The 27,194-nt window shown below is 38.6% G+C and overlaps 1 protein-coding gene across 1 annotated transcript in view; it reads right to left on the reverse strand.

Annotated features, from left to right (window-relative positions):
• Positions 1-3,170: 3,170 nt before the first annotated feature.
• The window catches only part of STK26 (serine/threonine kinase 26), a 52,562-nt gene continuing 28,538 nt past the window's right edge, over positions 3,171-27,194 (reverse strand). The window contains exons 3-12 of the mRNA XM_038415207.2: positions 23,575-23,805; positions 15,176-15,232; positions 13,305-13,413; positions 13,043-13,200; positions 11,806-11,991; positions 8,511-8,659; positions 7,666-7,759; positions 7,126-7,188; positions 6,902-7,038; positions 3,171-5,102 (exon numbers count right to left, since the gene is read on the reverse strand). Coding sequence (XP_038271135.1) covers positions 5,078-5,102; positions 6,902-7,038; positions 7,126-7,188; positions 7,666-7,759; positions 8,511-8,659; positions 11,806-11,991; positions 13,043-13,200; positions 13,305-13,413; positions 15,176-15,232; positions 23,575-23,805 — 1,209 coding nt within the window. The 3' untranslated portion in view covers positions 3,171-5,077. The remainder of the gene's footprint in view (positions 5,103-6,901; positions 7,039-7,125; positions 7,189-7,665; positions 7,760-8,510; positions 8,660-11,805; positions 11,992-13,042; positions 13,201-13,304; positions 13,414-15,175; positions 15,233-23,574; positions 23,806-27,194) is intronic.

Genomic DNA, 27,194 nt, shown 5'->3' on the forward strand with positions numbered 1-27,194 from the left:
CTCCTTCCAACGCCCTGCTCCCACAATGCACCATTCTTGCATGAAAGAAAGCACTATCTGATGTTCTAAGATGGGGATAAGGATCTAAGCACTTGTCTTTTGCATCTAGTTTCAGCACAGGACAGATTACATAACTCGACGGATTAACACAACGTACCCACAGCACTGCACAGACTTCCTCCCCTCACTGACGCAAGCCTTCTCCACATATCCTTTTTCTATTTTAAAATAGGATTTGTGGTCATACAGAGTTCTGACAAGCTCCACTCTACAGAACGCATGACAAGCCTTTGCATTTCTGTATATAATTGAAAAGGTTCCAGCCACATGGGCTTGGAGGGAGAAGCAGCATTTAAAAAAAAACAAAAACAAAAAACATGCCAGGTAACCTCCTCAGAGAGGAGATGTCTTAAGGGCCAAACTGGAGGCATCTGAATATGGAAGGCAAACCTGAAATCTCTTTTAGCCCCGCTGTGTGGGAAATATTGGCAAAGGAACAGAAGGGCTGCCCTAGGCCAGTTTTATCCATAGAAGAGTTTAGAAGACCTGGGCCAAGTGTGCACACTGCAGCCATATCCCATCCACCTCCAAGGAGGGGAATAGGGGCGGACAGCAATGGCAGGAATAACTGACAGGAGAAAGACAAGACAATCCTGAAAATAAATAAAAATAAAAGAGGGATAGGAGCAGGGTCTCTGAATTAATTGTACCGAGATCAGGAAATTCTAAGGGTCTAATTTGACATTTTCCTTTCACTGCACTGGGGCATGGACTTCATGTTGTGACTCATGCACTCTGCACAAGAACCAGCAGACGGTTCCAACTGGAAACAAATCACTCCTGGCAATGAGAGAAAACAGGGATATTACTGCCAAATCAGGTTAGTTTTTTTAATCATACCTGGCCCTCTGCCTAAATTACCTTTCCCTTCACCATTGCTCATTGGCACTACACCATGGAATGACTGAAAGTGGCACTAGAAAAAACTTTTGCTACCTGCAGACATTGGGCCGTCATATCCTTGCTAACCAAAAGGATATTCAGGAAACTCCAGGCAAATCAAAGGGATGCACCACCCTCAGCACGACATTAACGTACTCAAAAATATTAATGGCTGGTGTTATTGTGTGTGTTCGAGAGCAGCGTTTGCTTCAGATGGGGACACCCTGACTATCCCAGGAAATGGAGTGATCTTGTCACTATCCTTGACAGAGAGAGAGAGAGAGAGAGAGAGAGAGAATGAGAATGTTGGCTTGGTTCTGTTCCCACCCCCTCCACGCTTACTGGCCAGTATTTGCATGCTTTTGGTCGGCTCTCTGCCCTGCAGATGACGTGCCCTACCCATCCATGACAAAGCGAGGACTCCTCAAGGCTGGTGATTTCTACAGCTCTTCTAAATGTAACTCAATTAAAAGAAGTGGAGAAGGGACATACTAAACTGAGCACATCGTTAACGTAGAATTGTAGGACGGGACAGGATCTCAAGAGGTTGTCCAGTCCAGTCCCCTGCACTCAAGGCAGGAGTGAGCAAAACAATATTAAGAAAATATTTTTTTTGGTGCTACCGAGGGCAAGAGAATAAAATGTAATAGGTAGAGTCGCACTGTCTCGCAGAGAGAAAAAGGAGTTTAATTTGTGACATATCTGAAAGTCAGGCAGTATTTTTAGTCTAATCTCCAAGATTAACATCTGACACACAGCAGCCCCTTAGGTTACAGACCCACCTAACGGTCAACAAAGATGCAAGATACAATTTTAAACATTTAAAGGATTTTTGGTTTTGGTGATCATCACAAAGGGTTTAGAATGCAGGTAACTTGTTGTATTTGAAGCTTAATTTCATGTATCAGAAGACCATGAAATTAGCAAACCAACATACAGATCACTAAGGCTTTGCAAAAAGGAAAAAAAAATTCCCATGTTAAGTCATAAAACAGGGATAAAGCCAGACCTTTAGCAGTTGCTAAACTTTGTGCAAACACATTAAGAATTTATGTTTTCTATTCACTAAGCCGTCACTTGATTCTAAGAACGGATTTTTACGATTACTACCTGTACACGGTACAAAATCTTGGTGGAATCTGAGAGCTGAATTAAGGGGTTTTAGGGAGGATTACATTGACAAAAGACTGATATGAAATAGAATTGCATTAGAGAGAAATGTATTTCCATAAGTGACTAAAATGTCAATTCTCAACGCAAGGTGGAAAATACACTAGTCAGAGGATGGTTCTCTAATGAACCCTCTATACTAAAAGTATAATTTACTCTCCTCATGACGCACAGGACTTCAGCAGAGCAAATCCCATTGAAACACAGTACTTGCAATTCCTCCAATGGACAGCACTACAGAAGACCAAGGCTCTTCACAGCCATCAATTAACTTGGCTCCACAACATCCTCCTGAGGTAGGTAAGTGTTGTACCATTTGACAAGGAAATAAACACACAGTAGTTCAGTGACTTGGCTGAGGTCACACAGCAAACATGGAGTGGGCAGCTACTTCCCTGATACTGTGCCCACTGTTCTAGCCACTCAGAACAGGCTTCATTTAGAGAGTTACGCAGAATAAAGCCCCAGGCATCAAGATGAGGATGTAGCCTTCAATTACTAAATTCAGAAAGGATCACCTCTCAGTAACACCCCTACAGCCCAAATAAAACAACATCTTGAGGGAAAGTGACAATGGAATTAAAAATACCAGGTTTTGAATTCTGAGAAATGAGTATGTAGTAGTTTAGCGAGATTCTTGGTGAGGAGATAGACAAGTACAAAATCAAAGTTAACTGTGGCACCACGCTTTTTGTACCTTGAATCTGAAATATGAGTTCACAGTGAAGTTTTGACATTCTGAAGCGTCTACAACTCTGTCAATGGTACCATATATATGTCTGCATGCACACATATTGACAGATTATGCTTCAAGAATGAGATCAAACTGAATACTGCAGTTGTTCCACATGTCTAGCATTCCACGCTGTCTAAATTCCAATAGGTGTTCTTTGGACAAGGTCAGCATGGGAAAAAACACCATTTTCTAAAGTAACATGCAACTCTTTGCAAGGAGCACTTTTGTTTAAATAGAAACATTTAAAACTTGGAAACCATAAAACAATAATTTGCAAATTTAAATAAATGCAAAATAAAATGCACAACAAAGCAGGGTCATGAAAGTTTACAGAACTTAAATATTTATTTTTAAACCATTTCAAACCCCAAAACATTGAAATAAGCTACATCTATTAACAGATTTACAGGACTAACAACTACATAAGCTATAGGAGCACTACAATTTGTATCTGTGATGCAGTTATTTTGTAAAGCCTCAGATCAACTGTATATACAACTTTTGCTGCTTTTACACTTATAAAAATATTTATTTAATCCATAACATTATTGTTTTCAAAACTATTTCCAGACTTTTTTTTCAGATATAAATTCTAATTGAGTTTCAGTTATATAGCAGATGAAAAGTTTTAAACAGAAACATTTCTTTAAAATTAAAACAAGGAGTTAAAAGTAATTTTTACAGTGTAGGCACCATTGAAAATAATTGTCCTTGGCATGTCTAACCATCATCTCTCACGAGTGTCCTTTATATAAAAACGATGTAATGGCAACTTTTGACTAAAAATGCAGTATTTGTTTGCACACTTACTTTTTTCCAATATTTGGCAGATAGATTTCAGATTTCTTTAAAATGACTTTTGTGCAAAAACAAAATGTGCAGGAACCATAAAATAAACACATCCAGCCTTTATCAAAAATAAATTTACACCAACAGTTCCACAGCTAAGTACTGAAATACAATCCCAGTTCAAAACTTCAGCATAATATACATACTGGGTTGAAAAGAAAAAAAGGATATTACCCATCTAGCAGTACCATAAATATATAACTGAAAGCAATTTTATAGTCTTACCTACTTTAGGGGAAGAAAAAAAATCAATCCGTACTGCACAGTACTATCTTTTTGTGAAAGAATATCTATAACTCAATTATTTGCATATTAACTGGTAAATACATATTTAAAATACACTTTCAGAAAATTATAAACAAATGATGTTGATGTACTGCATTTAATGTACTTTAAGAACAGAAGTGTATAAATATTTTACAGGAAAACACCACCACCACCACACAAAACGCTGGTGTTATACGGATACCTGCTTGTGAGGTATTTATCACGACACCCGACTTCTCTCTGGCTACCTCCCACCCAAGCATACAATGCACTGTTTTTATACGCAAAAGAAAGAAATTTAAATTAAACTGGACTTCAATTTATGTCCATTATTGCCAAAGCCCTCCCCCCTTCCCCCCGCATCTGTATTGCTTTAAATTTCCTACCATGATGAATAAGATTTAATTACTACTTCTAAATCTGTTCTAAAAGGTAATACATCTACTGTACATCAGGATATACCTGCTGCTACATATCACCTGCAAACTACTGACATATTGCTCTCAAATGTGTATAATCATAGAGCTGCCTAAAATGCTGTACCAATTTAGAAGTGTAATAGATATTGTTGCAGGTTTAGTTTTAGGGTATGATAAAACTATGGTGATCAAAGCAGGTGCTACAGCAACATCCTACCCACTAAGTTACATATTTTGAATATGCTTGTGAAAAAAGCTATTTATGAAGCCTGTTAGTGACTTACAAAAGTTTAACTTATGAATACAAAAGACCTGCACGTTCCCATCAATGTACAGTAACAAAAAGCATCAAAACATACTGTACTTGCACTTCCTATTAACTAAAGTAATGGCCACATCTAAAAGCAAAACTGCACCTCAACATTTATCTGATTAAACAGATGAAACTACAATATTAAAAGTTGTTCTTTACAAAATAAATTTCTTGAAAATATAAAACCATGTACACCATCACAAAATAGTTAAGTAGGGTCTTCCAAATCCTTGATCATCATCATCGTCCTCCTCATCATCAATATGTTGCAAAGATCCAAAAGGCACAAGGAGCTCATGAGCTAAGCACTGCCAAGCTTGAAGTAGTTTTGGTGGGTTTCACTGGGTCCATACGAAACAGCAGTCATTTATGGGAAGTTTCTTAGGATGAGTCATTAACAGAAATCCTATACATAAAAATATACAAATAAGAACTGTATTCACTTTATTCCAACTTGGTACACAGCACATGAATGAACCACACTTCAGTGTATAAAGCTACTAAACAAGTAAGTGCATTAATCTTATCTCAGAAAGGTTAGCTTTTAACCTGATTGCCTACACAGATATGAAAAAAAACCCAAGGGGCAATGTTTCTCATAGAAGACCCTTGAAATAATATGCAGTGAATTTTTTTTTTTTAAAAAGATGAGTCAAGGATTTATCTGCTCCCCGTTAAAGTTTATAAATGTCACTTCAACAAGGAAGTGTTTACATTAAAACTGCAGTGTAAATAAAGAACAAAGAGAATAATTGTTTTTACCATTAATTTTTCCATTTATAGTAACCGGAAGTGTTACTTGCAACTACAATAGCTAAAACGTTTTCTAGAAAGAAATGAAGTTCTCAAATAGATTCTCTCTTTATTTTGCCGCTGTTCATGCTGAGAAGACTCTCTCCGTTGATCTCAATGAGTGTACTTGCATAGAGAGGTGCTCAGCATGTAAAGATGGCAGATAAAGGAAATAAACAGTACATTTTTACTGCAGTCTAGGGATTACATTTAATGCAATATGTCTAACAAATTACATGAAACTGGATAAGAAAACACGCTTGACCCAAATTCTATGATTCCACCTTAAACAATGCATTATAAACAATCATAAATGTGTTTGATTACTCTTAGTCTGTTAAAACAGCAATAATGTTTCAACATATAAATGCTAGAGTAGCAGCTGTGTTAGTCTGTATCCGCAAGGGAAAAAAAAGGAGTACTTCCGGCACCTTAGAGACTAACAAATTTATTAGAGCACAAGCTTTCGTGAGCTACAGCATCCGATGAAGTGAGCTGTAGCTCAAGAAAGCTTAATGCTCAAATATATTTGTTAGTCTCTAAGGTGCCACAAGTCCTCCTTTTCTTTATACTGTATTGGGTTACACAGAAATCAATGGGGACATAGCATCTTCACAAAGCCCTCAAGCTACTGACGTGTCTTTTCCTGAAATTCTCTACGTTTTGCTAAGATAAAAACTGCTGAAAATCACCAGTTCTTGTCTGTCACTTGTATCCTCCTGGAAGACTTTATGTAGCTTGACCAAACAACAACTGATCACAAACATTCTAAAGATAAAGGTAGACACTGTTGCCTCTGAATTGCAACCAGCTTTAATAAATTGATTAGGGGAATGAGCCAAACTGGCTGGGGTCTCCCCGACTAGCCTCCACACCCAGCAAACAGCATCAATGGCCAATTCCTCCCTCAGGGGCCACCACATGGGGTAGAAGTTTCTCCAGCTCATGGGGCAGAGGGTTTGGGGAGGTGGAAGGCAAACCAATTCAGGTCCCCTCTTACACACATGCACGTGATAAAGTCTAACTACAGGACGGCACAAGATTATTTTCACAGCACACTAGTCTCATTCAGTACATAGGATGGATGCACAGTGGGGCAGATTTAAGATTGCCTGGGTAATTGTAACACTGGCATTTCCTAATCTGAGACCAGAATTTTACAAGTAATGTTACTAAGTAACATTTTTAACGTAGTTTACGTACTATATATATATATATATATATACACATATACATATACACACACACACACACACACACACATATACACACACACACACACACATATACACACACACATATACACACACACACACACACACACATATATACATATACATATATATAAAAATAATATTTAAATGCCCCCCGTGCCTCAAAAAAAAAAAAAAAACAAAAAAAACCCCAACTTACTTCTGAAATTTCTCCATAAGTTTCTTCACCATCTTATCTGTGATCCCTGGACATGTAGATTCTGCCATAGTGATGCTCTTTTCAAGTTCTTCAATTGCTTTCTTCCTGCTAGTATTATTTATGTCCTGCTGTTTAAGCTGAGTGAAAGACCAACACAGATGTATCTTAAAGATTTATAAAATGCTTGTACAAATTTCAAAGAGATCTTTGAATTAACGACTTACCTCAGCAAACACAGGTGTGATTATCATAGTTAAACAACTCACGGTTTTCACAAGGTCTTGATCCTAAAAGATAGCAAACATATATATTTAATATAATATATATATTCTATATGTATTTATAAAAGCAATCATTTATGCTTGCATCATCATTTTAAAAGACTTGATATTTAACAGAACCTTTGCAACACATCACAAAGGCATATACTTTACCTCAACAAATCTAGTGTGGTTTGGAAATAAATGCTTGATGATATTTCTGAATAAATGCCACTTTATATTATGGTTCATTTCTCTGTCAGATTAATTCTATGTAATTCTTTAAAATTAAGGTATCTCTAGACAGACATTGTGCCATGAACTCTCAGTTTTATCTCTACGACTAAGCTGCCATGGACACTGGACTTCACCATTAATTAATTTTGGGGTTTTACTAGCAGATATTTTTGTGCTATTTTATAAAAATAAAAATAAGGACCGAAGCCAAAAGTCAACAGCTTCCAATCAGCTCTAAGAATAAAAAACTCTTCAGATTGTACATACTGTTCCATTCTGCAGTTTTTTTGCATCTGGCTTCTTTCGAACTGTAGTAAAACTCCACTCAGGATGAGAATTATTCTCCTTGTTGCTGGACTCCCTAAAGAAAATCACAAGGATACCTTCTACAACGATAGTGGTCAAAAACACAAACTTAACTAGAACAGGTAACAAGCATGCAAATGAAATTGCATGGTTAATTTTATCTGCCTTAAAAATTCATGTCTATTGAACCTTTATTGTTAAATAAATTAAGTGAACTTCACAAGATTTTATACTTCTAACTCATCTCCCCCTACCACGTTTTTCCCTCTCGTGTCACAACTGAAACTGCAAGCTCTGTGGGACAAGGACATTGTCTTATGTGGCCCAATAAATGTGATTACAGTTACGTGAGACAATGATTTGATGTCCAGGAAATGGAACACTTACAGACATTGGACAGGTTGAGGGCTGGGCAGGTTTCCAGACACACGGCAATCCTGGCCCGCAACATCTACTAATTCAACCTTGGGAGCTCTCCTGAGCAGAAATTGATAGTTGTACCAAACTGTTTGGTACTTCGGTAGCAAGGGCAAAGTGTACACTAGGGGCAAGACTAAGACATGACATGCTTGTCACAGAAGCAGAGCTGAAATTTAAGTTCACAGAGATCGGAAGGCTAATACACAAGCAAATCACATTACAGGCTCTAGTTTGAGAGCAGAGTTCCATGCAAGACTGCTGCTAACGCACAAGCTCGAGAATGATTGTAGCATAGCACAACAAGAGCAGTGAGTTATAACTCAACACACAAATGAAACACTACTGCATTAGTAATGTTCAGAAAAGCCATACTAAAACACACTTACGAATCAGAACCCTCTGAATCCGATTCATCACTACTGTGCCCTTCTGCCTTCCATCTCTTAAACCGGTCAATAAGTTCTGTCAGATAAGAAGTCTTCTTGGCATTTTTCAGAATGAATTTGTGTTTCAGGAGTTCCTTTGCAGTTGGGCGCTATTTAAAAAAAAAAAAAAAAAAAAAAAGAACACACAAAGATATTTACACTTATCCTACATAAAGCTGTAGTGATTTTAAATGTTTTTTTAAAAAAGTCTCCTCCTTGGTCCAGCCCAGAACTGAACATCCATATAGTAACAGGAGCTTTAAGAAGCCAACACAACCTACATTTATAATCCTCTAAGAATAGGATCACCCCATACACCAGCTACAGAACTGATCAATTAGTGATTTCTGTATTAGATAACAGACACCTAGACAAAGATGACTGATGATACTTCTCCAATTCAACGATGTCTGTAACCAGAATAAATATATTTTAGTGTAAGTCTTGCTGGGAAATCATTCAAGGTTGGCCCATGCTTCCTCCTCTCCAGAGATACCGCATTATACTAGCATAAGCTTTCGTGAGCTACAGCTCACTTCATCAGATGCATTCAGTGGAAAATACAGTGGGGAGATTTTATATACACAGAGAACATGAAACAATGTCTGTTACCATACACATTGTAACAAGAGTGATCAGGTAAGGTGAGCTATTACCAGCAGGAGAGGGGGGAAAAAAAAAACAAAAACACCTTTTGTAGTGATAAACAAGGTGGGCCATTTCCAGCAGTTGACAAGAACGTGTGAGGAACAGTGAGGGGGTGGAGGGGAATAGTTTTACTTTGTGTAATGACACATCCACTCCCAGTCTTTCTTCAAGCCTAAGTTAATGGTGTCTAGTTTGCAAATTAATTCCAATTCAGCAGTCTCTCGGAGTCCATTTCCGAAGTTTTTCTGTTGAAGAATTTTCACTTTTAGGTCTGTAATCGAGTGACCAAAGAGACTGAATTGTTCTCCGACTGGTTTTTGAATGTTATAATTCTTGACGTCTGATGTGTCCATTTATTCTTTTACGTAGAGACTGTCCAGTTTGGCCAATGTACATGGCAAAGGGGCATTGCTGGCACATGATGGCATCTATCACATTGATAGATGTGCAGGTGAATGAGCCTCTGATAGTGTGGCTGATGCGATTAGGCCCTATGATGGTGTCCCCGAATAGATATGTGGGCACAGTTGGCAAGGGGCTTTGTTGCAAGGATAGGTTCCTGGGTTAATGTTTTTGTTGTGTAGTTGCTGGTGAGTATTGGCTTCAGGTTGGGGGGCTGTCTGTAAGCAAGGACTGGCCTGTCTCCCAAGATCTGTGAGAGTGATGGGTCGTCCTTCAGGATAGGTTGTAGATCCTTGATGATGCGTTGGAGAGGTTTTAGTTGGGGGATGACGGTGATGGCTAGTGGCTTTCTGTTATTTTCTTTGTTGGGCCTGTCCTGGAGTAGGTGACTTCTGGGTACTCTTCTGGCTCTGTCAATCTGTTTCTTCACTTCAACAGGTGGGTATTGTAGTTGTAAGAATGCACGATAGAGATCTTGTAGGTGTCTGTCTCTGTCTGAGGGGTTGGAGCAAATGCGGTTGTATTGTAGAGCTTGGATGTAGACAATGGATCGTGTGGTATGGTCTGGATGAAAGCTGGAGGCATGTAGGCAAGTATAGCGGTCCTTAGGTTTCTGGTATAGGGTGGTGTTTATGTGACCATCGCTTATTAGCACTGTACTATCCGGGAAGTGACTCTCGTGTGGACTGGTCCAGGCCGAGGTTGATGGTGGGATGGAAATTGTTGAAATCCTGGTGGAATTCCTCAAGGGCTTCTTTTCCATGGGTCCAGATGATGAAGATGTCATCAATGTAGCACAAGTAGAGTAGGGGCATTAGGGGACGAGAGCTGAGGAAGCATTGTTCTAAGTTAGCCATAAAAATGTTGGCATACTGTGGGGCTATGCGGGTATCCATAGCAGTGCCGCTGATTTGAAAGTATACATTGTCCCCAAATGTGAAACAGTTATGGGTGAGGACAAAGTCACAAAGTTCACGCACCAGGTTAGCCATGACATTATCGGGGATACTGTTCCTGATGGCTTGTAGTCCATCTGTGTGTGGAATGTTGGTGTAGAGGCTTCTACATAGTGGCCAGGATGGTGTTTTTAGGAAGATCACTGATGGATTGTAGTTTCCTCAGGAAGTCAGTGGTGTCTCGAAGATAGCTGGAAGTGCTGGTAGTGTAGGGCCTGAGGAGGGAGTCTACATAGCAAGACAATCCTGCTGTCAGGGTGCCAATGCCTGAGATGATGGGGTATCCAGGATTTCCGGGTTTATGGATCTTGGGTAGCAGATAGAATACTCCAGGTCAGGGTTCTAGGGGTGTGTGTGCGCGGATTTGTTCTTGTGCTTTTTTCAGGGAGTTTCTTGAGCAGATGGTGTAGTTTTTTTTGTTGACCCTCATGGGATCAGAAGGTAATGGCTTGTAGAAAGTGGTGTTGGAGAGCTGCCTAGCAGCCTCTTGTTCATATTCAGACCTATTCATGATGAAGACAGCAACAGACTCCGAGAGACTGCTGAATTGGAATTAATTTGCAAACTGGACACCACTTACTTAGGCTTGAAGAAAGACTGGGAGTGGATGTGTCATTACACAAAGTAAAGCCATTTCCCCATGTTTATTTTCCTCCCCTACCGTTCCTCACATGTTCTTGTCAACTGCTGGAAACGGCCCACCTTGATCATCACTACAAAAGGTTTTGGTTTTTTCCCCCCCTTTCCTGCTGGTAATAGCTCACCTTACCTGATCTCTCTCATTACAGTGTGTATGGTAACAGCCATTGTTTCATGTTCTCTGTGTATATAAAATCTCCCCACTGTATTTTCCACTGAATGCATCCGATGAAGTGAGCTGTAGCTCACGAAAGCTTATGCTGAAATAAATGTGATAGTCTCTAAGGTGCCACAAGTACTCCTTTTCTTTTTGCGGATACAGACTAACATGGCTGCTATTCTGAAACCTGCATTATACTACTACTTTCTGTGCTTTAGGAAGCTGTCTCTGGAGCCTATCATCCCTTCTTTTTAGTCATCTCAACACCTCCATGGAGAGGAGGAGGAGGAGGAGTAAGGTCTAAGTAGCAACAAGGTACTCCACTCCCTCTTGCAATGGAGAAGCATACAAAGTCACAGACTCTCACGTTACACCCATCACCTATATAGTATATTTCACAGCCAAAGAGCTTTGCAAGCATTAAGACAACACAGATGAGAGATATACTCACAAATGTTGGGTCCTTATTCAGACATGCATCAATAAATTCTTTAAAAGGTTTGCTGAATTCTCCTAATAGAGTTGGAGGATTGTTTTTTGGAATAAGAAAGAGAACTCTCATCGGATGCATGTCAGAGTTGGGTGGCTCTCCTTTGGCTAGTTCAATAGCAGTAATTCCCAAAGACCAAATGTCAGCCTGGGGGAATGAAATAAAGAGTTTTATTCTCACTGAATATAAAGCCGAAGTCTGAGGTGTCACAGATTATTATTTGAATTCTATATTAGAGCCAATAAAAAAAAAGAGTTCTGTAAGAACTCCTGACAGCGCAATAATTACACACATCTTTTTAAACATGCTTACTGTACACATATTTTACACACTGTTAACATAGCATAAAGGTGATGAATATAAAATACACAAGGGTCAGGAAATTTATGCTGAAAGTTGTAAAGTTTCCCAGAATATCCCATGCACAGCGATATAGGCCACAGAACCATAGATAATAGAGACAGAAGAGCTCTATTAGGTCATCTAGTCAGTACACATGGATATACACTTGCACTCTGGAAATTCCTGCAAAGACTGCAATACCTTTAGAAGCTAATGGAGCAGTAAATTCTCAGTCACCATTTTTCACTCTGCTCCTTTTGAAAAACAGGTTCTCACTGGTCATTTTTTAATCTTTGAAAGTTTCCCCTTTTGATTGCAATAGCAATAATAGAGTACGGAATGGAAACAAAAACATCTCGCACCTTGACAGTATCCTGGGGGGATCTGCGCCAAAGCAATAAATCTAAAATGACAATTTCCAACTCACTTGGTGGCTTTTCATGAGCCCTACTAGAGCTCTCACACTTTTGCAGAGGTAGGACTGTGCCGTCTTTATTTATGCAGTATACAGAGTTTACCTGGAGGTTTCCACGTGCTTTCTTTGACCATTTTATACAAATTATTCACTGGCAAACTTTCCATAATCTCATAGGTCTATCACTCAAGCTATGACAGATGTGAATTAAGTGCTTACACAAACACCTACTTGTCATTACGGTGTGTGGAAATAAAATGAAGTCAGTCACATGACTATTACAGTTCTATAGTACAATATAATATGAATTTATATACAATTACAAACTCTCTGTAGCTTAAAGGGTACTTTACCAAGACTGATCTAGCCAAAAAACAGAAGTCAAGCTAATTTCTTCTGAAGCTGCCTTTATAAGGGAACGATTTCTATGGTAATACTTACTTTTGAGTCATAAGCCGACTGCTGTATAACTTCAGGGGCCATCCAAAATGGCGTGCCTACAAAGGTATTCCTCTTAATTTGTGTATCCGTCAGCTGCCCAGCAACTCCAAAATCAGCAAGTTTAACATCTCCTTGCTCTGACAACAAGACATTGGCAGCTGGAGGGCGGAGGGAATGGAAAAGAGGTGAAGTCAAATGTAGTTTATCACACTGCTCCTAATACTTTAAAAGACATTAAGTTAATATTTAAAGTTTTATGCACCTTTTATATCCCTGTGAATTTTCTTCTCCGAGTGTAGGTAGTCTAGACCTTTCAAGATTTCCTTTAACATAGTAGCAATCTGGAATTCATCAAACGGACCAGCCCGTAGCTTTAGAGGGAAACATTAAAATTAAAACAATACTCCCGATCTTATCCTTAATCCCTGCCTTATCATTTATTAAAATGCAGTTACAGTATGTTTGAAACTTCAACTTTTTTGCTTTAGGAAGTGTCTTTAACAGAGTGCACAAGATGAAAAGATTCATTATATATGTAGATTAAACATACTGGGACACAGGTACTGCAGGAATGGATACTAGCAGGTTGGTAATGCTCACAATAATACTGCTACATAACTTAAAGAATGTTTAAAGGTAAAAGGGTCTATACAGTAGACAAGACTCTCCCCACCCAGCCCTGGACTACTTTGAAAACTAGCGTTAACTGCAAAAAGTTCCTGGTTTCTGCAGCACTTACAAACTAGAAATTCTGCACCCCATCAAGAACCTGAGGTTTTACCTTTTACAATTCACTTAAACATGAAAAACTACTACAGATGGTACAGGCTTTGCATTATTTATTTTGATATTCAATTCCATTAAATTTCAATGTCCCAATGTTTTTAATTTGTTGCAGATTTTTTTACATCACTATATTGTAGAAAGGGTTGTAGAGAGAGTAAGGGGAGATTTTGCCAATGGGGAAAGTGAGGGCTGTTTCATGATTTCGGCAGATTCCACAAACAATGTATCCATTTACACCTGGCTCACACTTTTGAAAAATTTCTCAAACCACCACAAAGGCTAAAAGTGTTTTTTTTTTTTTGGGGGGGGGGGGGGGGAGGTTAACAAACAGCTTAGTTCCAAGCCTCTGGGCAATTGTTCAGACACTTTCACTATGTTTTTTTGTTCTAGTAGTTGAGCTATTATCTCAGAATTCCATAAACAAGTTTAAATAATAAGTCATAGGGACCACTTGTAAAAAAGTTAAGCACACACCCACTTTGAAATGAACATCTGGAAAAAAATGATCTATGGTACTACAGAATTGGTCCTCAAATTCCAGAACCTAAGAAGCAGAAGCACTGTGGCTCTATTATCTTACAAGAAAGGGCAAGTCTTCTCAAGTTCGCAACTGAGGTACAGCTCTACTGGGGAAACAACACATTGCCACACAGAGGATTGTGCTATTCTCACACTTTAAACTGTTGAAAACAGAAAACCCATCTCAGTTTTACCATTTAATGTTAACTGCACTCTGTGTGTACACAACATTCCTGAGACCCACTCCAAAAGAAACATTTTATGTACTGAAGTGTAATAAATATTCTGCTTTGAAAAAAGGAAGCAAGGATAAAGATTTTCCTAATAAAACCAATTTAAAAAAAGAAAAAGATATGGTAAGTTAGGAAACTTTACACCATTTCTCAGCATTTAGAGACAGTGAAATAACAAACCTTAATGTAAACTCACTGAGTAGGAAAAGTTGTTTACAATAACCAGTGCACATATTCACACTTTTAGGAATGTCATACAGCAGGACTAAAACAACATTAACTACCTCCAGAGTCCAAACTTCATAAGAAGATATACAAATGCACAACTGAATAAACATAAAACCTGACTGCTGGCATAAAGAACGAGAGTGGATATGAACCCAAAGATGAGCACGAACAGCCAAAATCTAAATAATCTTTAGTTAAAGACACATTTTTCTCCACTAGACCACCACTCTGGAATTGAGATGATAGATTACTTTTTCCAACAGGGACCACACTCTTCAAGTATTATTAGGTTCCTCTGCTTAATAAGAAAAATAGTTTAAGTACTACTTTAAGAAGCCAACAAGCTGCACTAAATTATAATACTTACAAGATCTAAAGCTGATCCTCCACCCAAGTATTCCATTATTATCCATAACTTTGTGCCCTATAAAGAAAGAAATATGGTGAGAGACTAGACACATAAAATGGTTTGAATGTTGTAAAAAATTATTTTTACTGCACTGGAAAACACTATCACTTATTTCAAGGTACTATTAACACAGTGTACCTAAATAACAGACCCCTTCCCCAAATGCAACAGTCCAGTAACTATAAAATTATTCATTATCTTTGGCAAGAGACGCTAACAGGCAGTAGCATTTCATACAAGAATGCTCAGGCTACCAAAGAAAATAAATTTTATTTCTATTTCTAGAGCACAATAGTAACTTTTCATATTTTATATCTACGGTTCTATTAGCTGAAGCAATGTGATTTAACAAACAGGAAAACATTTTTAAAAATCTTTTTCAGCACCACCAGAATTAAGCTAAAATATCCACTTCTTTTCAGTTCTAGGTTTTTGCACTAAAAATTAGTAACATGACAATAAAAGGACCACACACTTTTTCAGCACACACTTGAATGAAATTTATTGAAATATATCACTTGAGTCAAAAACCACATACTGAATTGTAAGGAATTACAAAGGTTGAGTATTTTTGTGTCTCTGACATGGTTACTGTCATTCAAATTAGATTCAAACAGTGTGTTTTTGTATACATTCAGTCAGTACACAAAAGTAAAAGTCCCATTTGAGTGCTATATTCTGCATGACTCTCAAGACCCCTTCCATAGAAGTTGAGAGATTGAGCATGCCGTTGGAGATACTTGTAAACAGCAACAAGAAGTGGATGTAGCTGCCAGATGCAGGTACACCAGTAAGCCACAGACTAAAAACTGTTTCTTCAGATGGATCCAGTCATCTATAAAGCAAATTAGACAACTAAGTCTTCTATGCTCCAATGTAAGTGGTCAGGTTTGGCAACAAATGAGAGATATCTTAGTTCTCAGCAGCTAAGAATTATTGGTGCCATTTGAAATAGGCTAACCAGAAACAATTTTCTTGTGCATTACTTGGTTATTGCTGTATGGCTCATGTGCACTCAGATGTAGAAAAGAGCCTTCAACCAGAGAGAACACCAGTAGCTAAATAATGTACCTAAACTCTTTGAAGACGAGCTCATCTCTTCCTACATCTTTATACAGTGCCTAGCACATCTGAGACATTCCCACAGTAAAATCATTCTGGCTCTGTGTAAGCGGCTCTCCTACTGTAATGCAAAGCAGTCCTACATAATGTGGTCCAGGAGAAGACTAATCCTAGACCTTAGACCAAGGCAAATAATTGTTGTTTACATACAGTTCAAGATAAGAGTCCATTCAGAGGTCAAACATAATAATATTAAGATACACCTTTCATTTGTGCATTCTTGAGAACTTGCTTCTCAGCAACCGAGCAGACCCCACTACCATTTCATCCTCAACTTCCAGTTCATAAATGTAGGTGATAACCCATTAAACGCCAACAATTTCTAGGCTAAGATGTATTACATCCATGTATTACAGTACCGTATCCTTCAATATTGAGTAATCACACTGAAGTTCCATGTACAGGAAGTCAGAAGTTCTTAAGACAATCATTTGTGGATAGCTGAGATAGCCCTTAGTCTGCAGTTTCAGACAATGGTTGGTTCATATAAAAGAGCAAGAATCTGATGTCAGATCTACTAACATACAATTTAAAACATATTTAATTCCATTTTTTTCCTACACTTCCCTGAAAAAGACTTAAGTGTTAAGATATGAGCAAATGCTATGGGCTGCAGTTCTTATAAATATTGGGATGGTGAAGAAAGATACCCACTACATTTGGATTAAAAAAACCAAACCATTAGTAAGAAAACAACAAAAATAAGTCAATTTACAATATTACAGTATGCTGTGTAGATCAAGGAATTCATTTACTAGCACTAGCCCAATACAGTTCCAGCTTATGATATCATTACTTTCAAAAGCCTTTCTATGCTCTCTGTTGGCTTTTCCCTTGCTCCATTTCCTGAATATTAATAAATATCTAAAGGAAACCTAACAAGCAAATAAGGTGCAGTTTTTGAATGCACCATGTCCAGTTACCGAACAGAGTACATTTTGTTAAGACATACTGAATTAAAAAAAACAACCACCGCATTTATGTTATAAGTCTATTTCAATATTATGAGATCCGCAGGGAAGGGCTCGCTAATTTTAGCACTATTCATAAAGCCCAACTTTATGTAAGTTGGGAAAAACTTGTAATGAACTCACATTTCAGGCAAACACTGTGGTCTCACAGATATGTTTGGATGGATTTCACTGCTATTTGAAAACACTGAATAGCTAAAATGAATAAGTGCTCTGTTTTTAAAATAATGTCTCAAAGAAATCGCTACTATACAGTATAGCTGAGCATGTCTAATTTTCACCCAGGCATGCAAGAATCCTTCTTTCCAGCTATTTTAGTCCAAGAAAATATAGAAATAGAGAAAGAGCATGTATATGCACATGCTGTGGGGCAAGAGGTGTGTCTTTGTATGTTCTTGTACTGCACATAGTACAATGAGGCATCAATTGCGACTGAAGTCTCTGGGTGCTACTACAAGTGTAAATAATACTACTACAAATTAAACCAGTATTAACCACAGATAACAGAGCTGGTCTTAGTCTTGAACAAAAATGAATAAGTGTTGGCCATGATAGGAACTACAGAATCAAACATTTGATTTCTAGCTTCCAGCATGAGGGTTGGCGAGGAGGAGAAACACCATCAAGCAAATATTTTATAATCATCAAGCTCCAGAGAAGATTTATATCTACAGGGTCAGACTGAAAATAAGTGGAACTACTCTCCCAAGCTTCGTCTGCTTGTATTGCTAAAATGATGCTACATGCAGACTTGTAGCTCTTATAGGACTATTATCGCTTTCCTGCAGGCTTTGATTGGAAGTGATTGTTTATAATTTTGACATTTGAATGATCAGGCTTCAGAAAAGCCTCACTAAGATGACAGACATCTCTCAGCTGTCTATTTTTCAGTTGTCTTCCTATCAGGCAGCTTTCACTGCATTGTTTTACACTGTCCACTTTGGAAGGTTCTCTCTACAATCATAAGTGCTTGAATCTCTCTCTTTTATAATGCAATGAAACTACTGGTTACCAGACAAATCCAACCCCTGTAATCTACTCTACACTATCATATAAAGGGATAAAATTATACTACAAATTTAAAACTTATTACATGTAAAAACTTTGTTAATACAGCTGGGAGGCTGCACAATTAAGCATTCATGGATCAGAAAGTAGTTATGAAAGTGCACAACTTTTATTCTGCTTCTTCATTACAATGCAGTAGTTGTGTAAATGATCTTAAGTCATCCTAGATTTATTAGGGACAGACTAATGATCTCGCTCATCATAGTTAGAGACTAGTTCAAACTTTCAAAGGACAACGCGGGCACCACTGAAAGTTTAATAAAAACAGCTAGGATTTCAAATAGTTACGGTTAACTCAATAGCAACTAGAAGTTTTTCCTCCATGTTTCAAGGAAAATTAATGAGTAACCCTTCAGATGAAGACAACTGTTTCTACTTCAAAAATTTTGGGTTGTTTAAGGGTCTGCTCCTTTGTCACAATGTCTGGAAACTGGATTCAATTTCACCTCAAGAGTCACTAAGGAAGCAGATCTTATCTTGTACTCATAGTTTTAAAGACTAAAATGTCTAACAGTTAGACAAGTTTAAAAACAAGACATGTAGTACTCCTGGTGGTCATCTGGCCATACTTTCAGATAGATATGCAAGCTGTAGACCGTGTGCAGCCAGTTAACTCAGTATAAGAGGAGCTTATAGAAAGAGTCTACATAGCTAAGCAAAAGTTTAAAATACAGTAAGTCGAATAGTATGAATAAAGACACTCATTTTTGTTTCAGTTTCTGCTCTGCAGCAGGAAGAGTCTGGAAAAACCTAATTGCAGCTAACAAGATAAAACCAGCAGCGCAGTCAGAGGCTGGACCACTCCTTTCCTGTCAGTCACAGCTCTGGTTCTACCTCCCGAGCTGCAAAAAAACCACACTGTAAAGGATCCAGTGCAGAAGAGAAGATGCCTGTTTTGAAAAGCTTAAAATCTAAGTACATGGAGGATGAGACGCAAGGAGGATTAAAAATAAATCTCCCACAGTTAGCACACATCTTTTTAATTTCAAAATTTTTTCGTGTTATGTTTTTCTTCATATGCTAATCTCAATTAACAGTTCAAATATGCTGTGTTTCAAGGAATAACTGATGCTGTATTTGTCAACATGTCAAATTGATCTACATGATATAAATAGCTTTTTAATAAGCAGGTTTATTATAAGCAATCACACAAAGTTGCAGGAAAAAGGCAAAATTCTGTGTTCTCTGAAAAAAGGGAACTCATCTGTAGTTACTTCTCTTACCCTTAATCCCAGTCGCCCAGACTCAATTCCCCTTTTTCCATACAAATGGAAGTGACAGCGAGCCCATGAAGTGTTAGGATCCTTGCATATGTCATTTGCAACATTTTTCAAATAGCATCAAGGGACCAAGACCTGGTCTGTATTACTGAACTAAGCTGAACCAGTTGAAGTGTGAATTAAGCCAATTTAATATATCTACATTAGGAGTGTTCACTGCAGTTTTTAAAACACCAGTTTAATTGGTACAAGCTTTTTAATAGAGACAAACCCCAACATACAAGGGACTTCTAATGTCAGCAGTTTTCACGTTTAGGAAGGAAAAAAAATCACATTTAAAAACAGAAACCAGTTTAGATTACCATCTATTCCATAGGCATGACTTGAAGGAAGGTTGATTGGCTAGAAAGACCCTACCCTCTGTGGTTCTGCTGGACACCCACATATTCAGAACCTTCACCAGTCAGAGACTGGATACACAATGGCATTATTCTCTTTATTAGGGAACTCGAATAATGGTCAATTTAGTCTTTTTTTCTGGATTTAGAAGAAAACAGCAAGCTTGAAGGGGAATTCAATCTTTTAGTTTAGTAAGAGCACAAATATAGTGCTAAAACATAAGGTCCAAAATAAAACTTCTGTTTCCAGGATTATCTCTGCTGATCTCTAAATACAAAATGAATACATTTTTCATCAATGCAGATTCTTGTGATAATGTTATTTCAACGCTTTGGGTGAAATCCTTGCCTCACTGGCTTCCATGGAGCCAGTATATCATCCTTGTTGCAACAAGAGGTGTTAGAACATATTTACATTGCTTTAAGGTTTGTTTATACCTTTATATAAAAAATCCTTTTTACTTTACAACCACAAGCATTTTACTATGTCTTCGTTTCCTGGCATAGCTATCTAAAGCACCAAAAAAGAACCATCTCACTAAGGTTTTTTTGGCGCAATAACCATTGTTGGAATAAGACAATGATCTGTGGCAGATAGCAAGTCATTAAAAAAGATATCAGTATGAAAGTCCCATTTCCTTCTAAAAACGTCTGTAATTACTAAAACTAAAAAGTAGCAAAAAAGGTTTACTCCATTTGGAAACACTGTGCCCACTCTATGCCACTGCTTCCTTGGGTAGTCAGTAACTTTCTTCCTCCCCCTGAAAATATCCCTGTAATTAGTAGTTGGGGAGTAACAAAACCCTTAATTTTTTTTCCTAAACCAAGACATCATTTAAAGGGATCCTATCAGAGTTTTTCTTCTGAAATGTGTTAATTTTAAACAAAAATTGTGTTGACAGAGTCCCTTTAAGGTAACAGTCTCTCTCTCACACATCTGTGGATGTATTTACTCGTCTAACTGCAGGGAGCAGTCAGCCTGTGAAACTACTGAACATTCTAGTCAAGCTGGATGAGGAAAATCTTTGTTGACCCCATTCTTAAAGGAATTTCTCAAGAAGCAGCTAGACAGTAACCAAACTACAAAAACCCTTCAGACAATAGAGAGAAGGTTATTTTTTCCTGAAGAAAATTTGGGAAGTGTGAAAAGCAGCTATAAGGCTACGATTAATCTTTAAAGAGTTCAGAATTTACTGAGTCATTATGGTAATGGAAAACTGAAGGCACTCATGCTGGAAAGGAAAATATTGCCGCAATAGTAGGTCTGTATTTGCCAGGAATTTTTTGAATAAAAATATTAAGCTAATTCCAGCCAAAAGTTTACAACTGTTAGAGCATTGAGGGAAGATCCCCCCCTGATCTTCATACTACTGTGTGAAAAGAGGAAGATACTAAAGTGTGAAAGATTTGAGTAACAATGCCTCGGACAAGTTTGAGTTAGACCCTTCAAGGCTACTTCAACAGTGATGGGTGTGCCTACATTTAAAAAAAAAAAAAAAAGCTCATGAGTATAGAAGTATAAATCATATTTAGCTTTACCAGATCTGGGGTATGGTTTTTTCCTAATACCTACTTTTTTAAAAAATAGCATTAGTACAAAAAGATACATCTCTCCAAACTCTTTCAAATCCATGGCTTACAATTTTTTTTTCTTTTTTAAAGTAAATTATTTCTATGTTTAGAGTTTGTGAAAACTATGCACCATGGAGAAATCTGACAACTCAAAAGTAGAAGATTTTCACCAACACACTTATCTTTATCTGTTTGCTCTTCAGGGCAAATATCTGGCCTTCTGGGTGCCTAAAACTCAGAATACTAAGTTTGACAGATTCACGGATGGATGACACTCCGGACATAGATATGCATGGGAAAATAAGGAATTGGAGGCTGATTGCTATAGCAGTACCTATAACATTGCTCTAATGGGGGTTTCCCAGCCGGATTCACAGCCAGTTGGGGGAAGAACCTGCTGCTGCTAAGACAACAGAGCATGAGGGAGCAAGCTCAGCTCCTCCTCGGAACCTTATTGCCATACACCAGTAATTACACCCTTTAAGAACAAGGCAGCTGAAGACAACCATCACTGACGTATCTCCACTTCTGATGGGGGAAGCAAGGCCATGGAATAGGGAACAGCCAAGGAAACAACAAAGCTTCCATGGCTTTATCTTTGGGTCAAACCGAGCACCAGCTCCTTGGAGTACACAATTTTTAAAAGCCATAGGCATTTAGTAGATAAGTTAGATTAGGATTTTTTGGCAACTTAAACCAAAAGAAAAAACCTGAATACTACATAAGAACTAGTTCTCCAAATAACCTACTCCTATATCAATGCTCTTAAAGAGACAGAGCTCATGCAATAGCACAACATCTAGAAGAAACCAGTTACTGTCTTTGGAACAATCTGAATTTCAAGAATGCCCTAAACAGAATCTGAGCTAACCTGCTGGCTTTACTAAAAAGAGCACTCCTTTAGAGTGTTGCCAATGGCTTCAGTCTTAACAAGGATCTTGGTAACATTAAAAACCAAACAAAGCAAATCACATTTCTGTCTAAAAATTTTGTACCTGATAGGTCACTAAGTAACATTTAGTAAAACTGGAAAGCAAGCAGGAGAGAGATTTCCCTAACTTTCCTCTAGTTTGTTTATTTTGTGCATTTGACAGCACTGTGTGTATAGGAAGTTCTGCTGTTTTGCTAATGGTCACTTCCTGTCTCATGCACTAGCTGAAAACAGCACCCACGCACTACTCATGTACACACTCGTCCTAAAACCTTGATTAGTATTTACCTGTAATAGCAGAGCTTCTGTAGCATCAAAATTTTGCCTATGAGGGCATCTTTTCTTACTGAGCACCAGACCAAATGAGCAAATGGCTTGGGGAGAGAAGGAACACATCTGAGAGAGCCCCTACAGGGCCATGGAATGTGAGACCTCTATATGGGGCAAAGAATACCAGAGGCCAAGTGCAACAGTAGGAGCAGGAGAGATCCTCTGCCCAGCTCCCTTCACAGGAGCCAGAATCCTGCCCTGTGTGAGACAGTAGAGATCTTCTGTCTCAAAGCCAACTCCTGTAGCAGGAGCAGCCATGTAGAGAGACAAGTATACAGGGGCGGGGGGACAGGCAGGAGCATCACTCACTAGGAGATACAGAGAAAGTGGGGAGGACCACAGGTGTCAATGCTGTGGGGCTGCCTGCCCAGGGCAATGGAAGGGAAGACACCTGTAGGCAACCCAGAGTTGTTGGGAGGGGGCAAGCCCCAGCACTTTATTTTTTTTTTTTTTTTTTTTTTTTTACTGTGGCTCATTCCAAAAGACCCTTAAAAAAAAAAAATCACTGGCAGCAGGATCAGAAAACTTGAATGAAAGCACTGAAAAAAGACCCAGCATAATGGTGGGTCAGGTGCTCTGCCCACTGCCAGAAAACATCTTTTTTAGTCTTTTTTCAAAAAAAAAAATTCAAGTTGACAGGACGGTACTCCTTTAACTTTGAATTTTCTTAAATTTGCTGCTTTCACAACAATTAGAATACAGGATAAGACTTTCCCAGGGAGCTTGGAGCAACGGTATACATTACCTTTAAATATGATCCATAGTATTTTGTTACATAAGGACTATCACACTGACTTAAGACAGTAATTTCTTGCTGTATGTCCTCTATTTCATCTTCCGCTTCCTCAAGGTCTATGATTTTTATAGCAACCACTTGCTGCGTTCGATTATCAATTCCTTTAAAGACTTCACCAAATGAGCCTTTTCCAATGCGTTCTAATTTTGTGAACAGTTCTTCTGGATCTGCTCTATAGTTCTATAAAAGAAGAAAGGAAAGGAAAGATTGTAAATAAGTTGTTTTACTTATTGTCAAAGACGAACCCTCCTCATTCCCCAAAAAGCAGATCATCCACAATCCCCCCTGCTGGCACTGGTAAAGTTATGTTGTAATGCTATGCATTAGTACATTGCTATCAGAAAGTTAAGCTTAACTTCTGTTCACCTACTAGTTACAGTACATCTTGTGTAGTAAAGGCAAGGGCCTGACCCTCTGCTCCTATAAGCAACAGACAGGAAGGAGCCAGGCAGGCAGGAAAATTAACCTCTGAGGTTTCCCCACAAAACATCCCCTAAGGCAAAAGGAAATGTTGGCACTATGTAAATTTCCAACTGTATAGTCATGCAACAGGCTGGGGAAAGTCTAGAAGTCCAGGACAAGAAGAAGTGCTATCATCAATATCTGGGAAAATAAAAAGAGCACTGCCTACAGGACAGTCTACAATGCAATGAATTTAAACAAGATCATGCCAATATATGGATCAAAGCACATCTGATGCAGGTAGGATGCATGGCCCAAGTGTACATGTTTCTAGCCTAATCAGGCTATTCTCTATAGCTTCAAAGGTAACCAGGAACCAAAATCATCATCTCCAGTCTCAGACAACAGGCAGCAGCAGATTAGACTTGTGCTACTTTGAATGATGACATCTAGATTTCACACAAAAGTAAAAGTCCCATTTGAGTATTACAATGTATACTTGTATTTGAGATAGTTATTTAGTCTTAGTTCTCAGTCTTTAAACTGGGTGCAAGAGTGACATTTTATATTGCACTTGAGAACAAAATTAAACATACAACCAAGTCACAGATCAACTAACCTCCCCCCATAGAAAGCCAGTACATGAAGTCAGAATAAGACCACAGTCCAAATACTGGGACAGCCATGTTTTCTTGTCAGTCAACCAAATCTAAAGCATTGGGTGCTCGTGGAAAAGTGACTGGAGACTTTTCTCCTAGCCAGCCATGCAAAACTACAGCAGGGCTTCAAGAGACAGTGCTGTGGTGACCAACAACTGCACTGTCTGTTGCCTCCCACCTGCAGGAGGCCATTTGGGTGCTCCCATGCGTAGGTGTGACAGTCTTACAGAAAGCATTTAGATGTGATTAGGTAACGAGTCTCTCTTTGGTGAGCATAGAAATTGCCACAGTGGATCACACCCAAGACCTGTCTACTATTATTTATTACCAGAAAGCCTAGTAGCTCTAGTCATGGACCAGTCCCACTGTGCTAGGAGCTGTACAAACACGGAACAAAGATAGACTGTAAACTCTTTGGAGCAGGATTATAACATCTAGTCCAGCATCCTGTCTCTGATAGTGGCCAGCAACAGGTGGTTCAGAGGAAGGTGCAAAATCTGCAGTAGGCAGATGTTGTATCATCTGCCCCCCAAAAGAAGTCTCATCCTGGTCTCTAAGGATATGTCTACACTGCAGCTGGAAGCAAGACTCCCAGCCTGGATAGACAGACTCATGCTCGCAAGGCTCAAGTTAGCATGCTAAGAATAGCTGTGCAGATTTTGTGGCACCAGTGGAGGCTCAGGAGAGCCACACAAACTCAAGCCTACCCCAACCCCTTGGTCCCAGCCTGCGTGGCTAGCCAGAGCCTCTGTCAGTGCCACAATGTCCACAGTTATTTTCAGCTTGCTAGCGCAGGCCCCACTAACACAAGTCTGTCTACCTGGGTTGGTTTCAGAGTAGCAGTCGTGTTAGTCTGTATTCGCAAAAAGAAAAAGGAGTACTTGTGGCACCTTAGAGACTAACAAATTTATTAGAGCATAAGCTTTCCGATGAAGTGAGCTGTAGCTCACGAAAGCTTATGCTCTAATAAATTTGTTAGTCTCTAAGGTGCCACAAGTACTCCTTTTCTTTTTACCTGGGTTGGGAGGCTCATCTCCCGTAGCGGTGTGGACAGAAGCAATCTAACTACTAGGGTAAGTTTGAAAGCATGAAGTTTAATGACAACAGTTTTGGAAGGGATACTAATAATGACAACTCTGGAGATTTCTGATATCCCTATAAATGTTCAAACCTTTTTTGAACCTTGCTACATTCTTAGTACACTTCCTATGGCAGTCCAATTTTTCACACAATGCGTATTTCTTTTTTTTTTTTTTTTATCAGTTAGCAGATTACTATAATATGGAGACTAAGGAATCCATGAAAAGGAGAAAGGAGGCCCCATTTACTCCCATTCAAAACCTCTCTGGGTGTTAATAAGGTCATTCTCTGTTGCAGAAGAAACACTAAACCAGAGACCAAGGACTAAGGTGTCCAAAGCATTTTACCCATTGACAAGCTTCCCATTGAGCCGCTGCCTTAGTTTTCTTCCACACTGATCACTTTTTATTCCTTTTACTTAGTACAGTCTCCCTCCATTTCTGCATCAAATCACCATCCTCCTCCAATTCACATCCCACCTGAAACACTCATTTCTTCAAAGCCTGTCAACACTAATCCATAACTAAAAATACAGGTGAATCTAAAATTTACAAAGAGACAAAACTGGAGCATGTAAAAATGCATTTCCTTTTAGATATAAATTCTGATAGCATCAAAAAGGAGCTTAGCTCTATATTAGATTAAAAAAACAATTTGAAAGCAGCAGATTTTACCTCCCACTTTGACAAGCTGCAGCCTCATTTTTTATACCAGTATCTTTTCCACCCTCTTATTATTCTGTGGTTTTCTGTCCTTTGTGTCCAAGTTCAGGTTGCAAGTTTCACAAGGCCAGGACATCATCACTATATCTGCCTGTAAAATCTCATGCACTCATCTGCTGCTACATGGAATATGAAGTCCTGTAGTCTGCCTCTTAAAACAGGTTGTTGGTGCTGGTGGTGGTGTCTACATGTGCATTTCTGTTAGAAACATGGGCTCTCATGCAGGTTTCACAAAGATTTCAGCTCCTTTAAGGTGTCTAAGAAATGCCACATTTCTAAAACTATGTACAGGACCTGTTACTAGGTTGCCACAAAGTATAAGTCAGTATTATCAGCGTAGCCAACATAGGAAAAGGCTTTAAGTGGCATCTCAGGAATGCTATTTCAAGGACTGCCTTCAGGACTTCTCAGAAGCCACACAGAAAGTTGTTTGAACATTATTTTTCTTATAATCTTAACCTAAGTTAAATATTATGATGGAGGAGGAAGTCCAGGCTTTTGAGTAAAGAAATATTTGGTGGATGAAAATGGGTTCAGCGCTTATTTTGAGATGTCAGGGAAGTCGTGTGCCTCATCATTGCTGCTGAAGAGGCACATAAACTGGTTTCCCTATTCTGATGGGAATTGTTCTGTCTCCCCGTGCTGGACTTAAATTATTTTGTTCTTGTCATGATGGTAAAACACTGAGGTCAATGGTTCTCAAACT

The sequence above is a fragment of the Dermochelys coriacea genome, chromosome 9 (assembly GCF_009764565.3).
Source record: "Dermochelys coriacea isolate rDerCor1 chromosome 9, rDerCor1.pri.v4, whole genome shotgun sequence".
NCBI lineage: Eukaryota > Metazoa > Chordata > Testudines > Dermochelyidae > Dermochelys > Dermochelys coriacea.